The sequence below is a fragment of the Acinonyx jubatus genome, chromosome B1, assembly GCF_027475565.1.
Source record: "Acinonyx jubatus isolate Ajub_Pintada_27869175 chromosome B1, VMU_Ajub_asm_v1.0, whole genome shotgun sequence".
Classification (NCBI taxonomy): Eukaryota; Metazoa; Chordata; class Mammalia; order Carnivora; family Felidae; genus Acinonyx; species Acinonyx jubatus.
This window is the reverse complement of record NC_069382.1, coordinates 6,416,118-6,422,616: the sequence shown is the minus strand read 5'-3', so window position 1 is coordinate 6,422,616 and position 6,499 is coordinate 6,416,118. Positions and strand designations below refer to the sequence as shown.

Here is a 6,499-nt window from a genome sequence, read left to right as displayed (position 1 = left end):
ATAAAGCCTTTGACTGCTAAAATTTTTTAGCCTCTGACTCCTATCTTTACCCTGCCTTATGCCTGACCCTAACAAGAATGATCAAGAGACCACAACAAGTTGGCATCGACTCGCAACCCCATACCACCATCTCAAAGATGCAATCTATGCTCAATCTTGAGATGTGGCTGAGGTATACAGGAGGGCTGTGTATAAGCAAAGCGTTATTCTCACTGGTGACAATACAGTAATATCACAAGGAGAGGAATTAACAGAACTTTAATATTGTATGGTTTAGAGCATGGACTGTGAAGACCAACTAGACCAAGTCAAAGTCCAAGTAGAGACACTGAGATAAATGTAAGAATCTCAAATCGTGTGAATGTAATATAGATGGTTGGTCATAGAAGAGAGCTGAGAAGCCAAATGTATGATGAGTCACCTCAGTATTTGCAACAGCAGAAAGGCACTACTGTCCCTAGAGCCAGAGGGAACAAAGGAGGAAGGAGGTGATGTTCCCAAAGCCTGGATTATGGAGCACTCCACAGACGCTGGGGTCAGGGTGGACCTGCCTGGTGGAAGCTGGGACCAGGGATGAAGTGCCCTCCCATCTTCTGCTAAGGCATCCCTTTGGCCAATCCATATGGTACGTGGAGGGCAGGAGTTCCTGGAAAATGTATGCAGTTCCCTGCAGTTCATAGTATGGCCGTTTACTACGTGGGTGGGTTGAGGCAAGTCAACCTACCTCTCTGTGCCTCAGTGTCCTCAACTGTAAGACTGGGATAATGCCTTTCTTTGCCTGTGTAACTTATCCAACAGTGGTCATGACAAGATGAAAATGGCTATAAAGGACAGTGGCTGGCCCTCCATCTTAGACTGTGATAAGATAAAGAAAGGAGTGGATATTCTGGATTCCCTTGCTGGGAGCCCATGCCATAATCTTTAAGCTGCCTTAATATTGCTAACCATCCTCTCATTGGTTATTCTTCCTGTGGGCCACATGGGTGATACTTGAGTCCCATGGTGACTTTCAGTCAATCTCACAGCATGAACTCAGAGGCCTTTCACTGTGGACTAGCGGGACACACATTACTCTCTGTGCTTACTGCTGTGAGGTACGGAGATGCTCAGAGAACCAAGAAACCTGCTCAAGGAAACCCAAATAAGAAGTGAAAGGACTGATAGTTAAACCAGTAACTTCTCTCTTCAAACCCAGTGCTCTGCCCTCCACCTAGTGCTGCCTTCATACCCAAAACTTGCATCAACCACATCTCTGCTCCATATTTTCAAAATAGAATTTAAAAAAAAAACCAGATTAGTGGAAAGACTAATACAGAAGTTTAAGTAATTGACATCTCTCCTCCTCAACCTTATCAGCATTCGGAAACTTCTGTTAGAGGGAGAGAAAATCCGGCTTGTCCAGCACACCACTGTGTGGGGTCTACATTTCCAAGCTCTGTGACTTGAGGCCCTAGGGCCAGGGTGTGGCACCAGCTCCTTCTAGTGTGTCGGACACCACAGGCACATATTCATTATCCGGTGGGAGACGTGTAACTGCTAGTACTTGAGAGGCCAAAAGTACTTTTGACATTAAAAAAAAAAAAAGCCACAAAAAAGACAAACTGCAGTTACCAGCAGAGGAAAAGTGAAGAACCTTGTCTAACTCTTCTGGTGTTTGAATTTTTACCACAAACACGCATGACTTTCATAAACGTTCTCAAAATTCATTTGGTAGTGGGGAGGGTGCTACTGCCATAGCTCTTCCCCCAGGCCCCTGCTTCCAAATTAGCTGATGAGGAATAATGGCTTTCATTCCCAAAGAACCTCTTATAAAATAGTGGCATTGCCTCAGAAATGCCTTCCAGTCTTGGAAGGAACCAGTTAGACCAAGAGTTCACTGTAGAGGTCTGTGTTCCTTGTGGAAAAGTAAATCATTCCCGGTGACCTGATGCTCGGATGACTCTGGCCCTGCACCTGGGCTGAAAGCAGGTATTGCTTCTCTACAACACCCACCCCACCCTCCTTTTTATCCTGTGTAAGCCTGAGCAAGGCTGTCTGTACAGCCACCACCCACCCTGCCCCACACTCACTTCCTTCCCCATTTAAAAATATCTGCTTTGAAACTGGTGCAGCCACTCTGGAAAACAGTATGGAGTTTCCTCAAAAAATTAAAAACAGAACTACCCTACAACCCAGCAATTGCACTACTAGGTATTTATCCAAGGGATACAGATATGCTGTTTTGAAGGGGCACCTGCACCCCAATGTTTATAGCAGCACTATCAACAATAACCAAAGTATGGAAAGAGCCAAATGTCCATCGACGGATGAATGGATAAAGAATATATATATATATATATATATATATATATATATATATATATAATATATGAAATCTTGCCATTTGCAAGTACGTGGATGGAACTAGAGGGTATTATGCTAAGCAAAATTAGTCAGAGAAAGACAAATATCATATGACTTCACTCATATGAGGACTTCAAGAGACAAAACAGATGGATATAAGGAAAGGGAAGCAAAAACAATATCAAAACAGGGAGGGACACAAAACAGAAGAGACTTTTCAATATGGAGAACAAACAGAGGGTTACTGGAGGGGTTGTGGGAGGGGGGATGGGCTAAATGGGTAAGGGGCACTAAGGAATCTAGTCCTGAAATCTTTGTTGCACTATATGCTAACTTGGATGTAAATTAAAAAAAGAAAAGAAAAAATATTTTAAAAATAAAAATAAAAAGATGAAGTGTCTACAAGTCCAAACTGTTTTTAAATTATCTAAACCTGCCTTTTACTCTTTCTTCCACCTTTCCACAGCCCTGTGCTGGAGCCCTTACTATGACACTTATCAGAACTCCCCCGTCTATGGCTTATGTGACCCCAAGCACGTGGCACTTGTCTGTATCAATAGGAGGGGTTCAGAGTGTGTTTACAGAACCCGATGAGTGCGCCAAGATCCCAAATACACAGTCCCAGAACTAATATACCCCGGGACCTCAGTGGATCTGTTTTAAGTGCATTCACACAATGCAACAGCCAGGCAATGTCATGGTGACTTCAGGTCCCAATTAAACAGTCTATTGACAAATATAACCCACTGATGGATTCCTTAATATTTAAGTCTAATCATTAAAAAAAAAAAAGTTGGCCCTTTAGACATCAAATTAATATCCAGTAGAAATCACCTGATCTCTGGACTTCCTTGAATGCTCTTGAGCCATGAATAACTAGAAGTCTTAAATGTGCCTTCCCATGGCCCTCATTTGTATAGGGAGTGTCATCAACAAGGAAGAGGTGCCAGTCCACCGAATACATCATCCCAGCATTTTCCTTCTCTGAGGAGGGAAAATGAGACACCTTGACTCATGAATTTGACAGTTTTCAGATAATGATGACATGTAAGCCGTGTTTCACCCAAGTTATTGTCCTGCATCACACGCCAAGGAGCATAGGGTCAGGGACTCTGGAAAGTGCCCCATTTCTCCTCCCTCTCCTATCTGGAAGCTGATCCCATTCTATCTCAATTTCAGGCATACCTGTGCAGGCTTAGGATGTGACCCAACCTGAGTTTACACCTAGATTCTGAATATGTCCAAAGCTGGACTGCTTTGGTCCCGGGTGAGCTTCAGATTCACCCAGGGCTTTAAGAAGAAAGCTCATAAATACCACAGTGGGGACAAGGCAGCTCCAGACTACATGCCTTAGGACGGCTCCCAAGAGGAGGGGGTCTTTCCCACCCATATCTATAACCAGCTCTGAGCCAGACCTGGACCTGATGCCTAGAGGGCATCGGGATGGCTGTGTGCTCACATCAAATTTGCTTCACCCTTTAGGTTTGCAATTAACTTGGGGTGAGTGGGCGTGGTCTGTGGGGTAAGAGACACTGGCATGAAGCATCAGGAAACACGTCATATTGTCATCACTGTACTATTACAGGAATTGCAGCCGTTGCTTACTTGTACCTATGGCTGTGTCCTGCAATCCTTATAAAGTGGACGAACACACCTTCCCACCCAGTCTCAGTGTGCTGCGAAGCCTGCCGGCCATGAGAATCTATTATCTCCTCTTCGTGTTGCCCTTCCTGTTCTTGATGCCTGTTCCAGGTAAGATGGGTCGGGAGGTGAGCGGGTTGAAACAGTTGCAAAGAGGTCAGTCCCTCCCCATCCTCCAGGGAACTTTAGACCAAGGAGATTTGTTGTATGGGAACAGACGTCACCATTTTTTTTTCTGTTGAGAATCATCAGGGACCTTGAAGCAATTTTCTCAGTCTTTTCTGATCCACTCCTCAGAGACTACATTGCTCACAAAGACCACTCCTTCATGGAAAGATGGTTTTACTTGTTCATGAGACATAAAGAGAATGATACAAAAACCTTTAACACCAACAGGAAAGACTGATTTAATCTGAACTCAGAAGCACAGACTCCCAGTTACTAGCTTGCTGGTTCCAAGTAGAGTCTTTGGGCCTCTTGAGACCCAGGGGACCACGACCACCCCAGCCCTTCGGTGCTCCCAGTGGCCACGCCCCTTCCCCACGGCCACCTCGGTGGTCCTCGGCTGAGCTGTGGCCCAAAGAAGCCCAGGTGACTGGTTGCTTAGTCCTTCCCCTACTTTACTTCTCATTTTATAGAAAAAAAAAAAAGAAAGGGTAATAATAATAAAAAAAAGATACCCTAAAATAAAAGAAAAACAAACAAGATTGGAGTAATATTTTATTTAAAAAGGAAATTACAAATTGGCATCTACCAAATCCTAACCAGTATCTTTATACCATGTGTTTTCTCATTTCTTAATCGGAAGAAATGTGTATGTTCACCCCATGAGGTATACAACTAGGATTATAACTGAATTCACTTTCCAACTACCCGACCCTAAATAGAAGTGTATATTGAGGGCAGGAGAGGCGAGGGGGGGTGCGGGGGGGTTGGGGCTTGGGCGGGGGGGAATACAAGAAAGGTAGCAGACCAGTTATTTGGGGAATTCCAAAAGCCTTGTGCTTGGACCAAGCCTTCCATGTGTCCTGTTTTTTCGCTACAGGAAATGGAGGAATTATAAGCCTCCTGCAGAAGCAGTTTTGCAGTTTGAGAAGCGGCAGGTGCGCTCTGCTAACCTGCCTTCCAAAGGAGGAGCAAATCGGCCGATGCTCTCTCAGCGGCCGAAAGTGCTGCCGAAGAAAGAAATAAAAAATCCAGAAACGCTATGGGAGTGTTGTAAAGTGTTGTGAGATGCCTCCTGGAAGTTTGTAGAAGCAAAATCAAATTAAATATTTTTCTCAAAACAATTAGGAGCTTGATTATTTTTTTTAATTCTGGTTATTGTGGTCATTGTTACCAAACTGATAGCTTAGAAAGTGTTACTGGACTCACCTTTAATTCAAACACAGGAAAATTTGGAGGAATCCCCCAGGGGACCTGAGCTTATTTTCCAAGGGTTATCAGATTTGATTCCCTTTTTTGCAAATTATGTATCCCAGTGAAACTGGACTGCCTGTTTTCCCTGAAATATTTCCTTTGCCTTCCTGTCACCGGTGCCTCTGCGCTGGCATGCAATCACCCTTCTGCAAACTTCAACCCATCCTTCCCGCCCCCCACCCTAGGCCATTGCAGATCCTGCCTCCTTCTTAAAAAGAGTGCCTCTTTCCAGAAAGAATAGGAGATTTCCTCTGATTCACTGCAGGGTTCTGACCCAGTGCTCCTTCAGTGAATCTTGCTTGATCTCTGCGTCCTATACATTTGCATATTTCCAATCTCCGTATTTGGTTGCATCACTTTTTAAGGGCAAGGACCTTGTCTTACTCCTGTCTGGAACCTCATAAAGTGCCTGGAGCACAACAGCTGCTCAGACGGTTTAGTGAAGTACATTCCAGTGGCTTGAAGGTGCTATGGTTTGAACAGTGTTCTCCCGACGGATGGTTGGAACAGATGGTTCCAGGAGATGGAGAAGCAGGCCCATCTTCCCCATCACCAGCCCTATACAAAGGCAAGAGAACCCGGCTGTCAGGAAGAGGGGAGCAGACTCCTGCAGAGAAGAGTCTGAATCCCACTTCCCATCGAAAAAGGATGAACAGCTGTGGGAACTGCCCTCCTACAGGATGCAGCTGGGGAAGCAGACAGAGATGCCAGACTGCTGTTCCAGACGCTGGACAGTCAGCAGTGTGAGACCGTGGCTGTGGAGGCCGGTGAGAGTCTCCAGTCTCCTGCAGGAAGCAGGTTCCAGGCCAGAGCACAGGGAAGAAGAAGCCAAGCAGACCAGAGATGGATCAAAGTTCAGGCAGCCCAAGACCCCTGCATTCCTGGCATGGAGAACCGGAAAGGGGCATCTGGATGAGGACAGAGCTCCCAAGTGCAGAAGAGGACTGTCTTGAATCTCGGCTGGAGTGCCGGGCTCAGCACCTTGGGGTTAAATTTGGCAAGCTCAGAGGAAAACAAAAACACCCAACAGGGATTGGATGGACAATTCCAGGAACACACACCGGTCTGGAACACGTGCATTCCGACCAGCAGGGTG

The 6,499-nt window shown here is 45.4% G+C and overlaps 1 protein-coding gene across 1 annotated transcript; it reads left to right on the top strand.

Annotated features, from left to right (window-relative positions):
- The first annotated feature begins 3,914 nt into the window (after positions 1–3,914).
- LOC106981998 (beta-defensin 103A) lies at positions 3,915–5,273 on the top strand. The gene is made up of 2 exons (XM_015080153.3): positions 3,915–4,095; positions 5,030–5,273. The coding sequence occupies exons 1-2, from the start codon at positions 3,957–3,959 to the stop codon at positions 5,173–5,175; spliced, it is 285 nt and encodes a 94-aa protein (XP_014935639.2). The 5' UTR covers positions 3,915–3,956; the 3' UTR covers positions 5,176–5,273.
- The last annotated feature ends 1,226 nt before the right edge of the window (positions 5,274–6,499 follow it).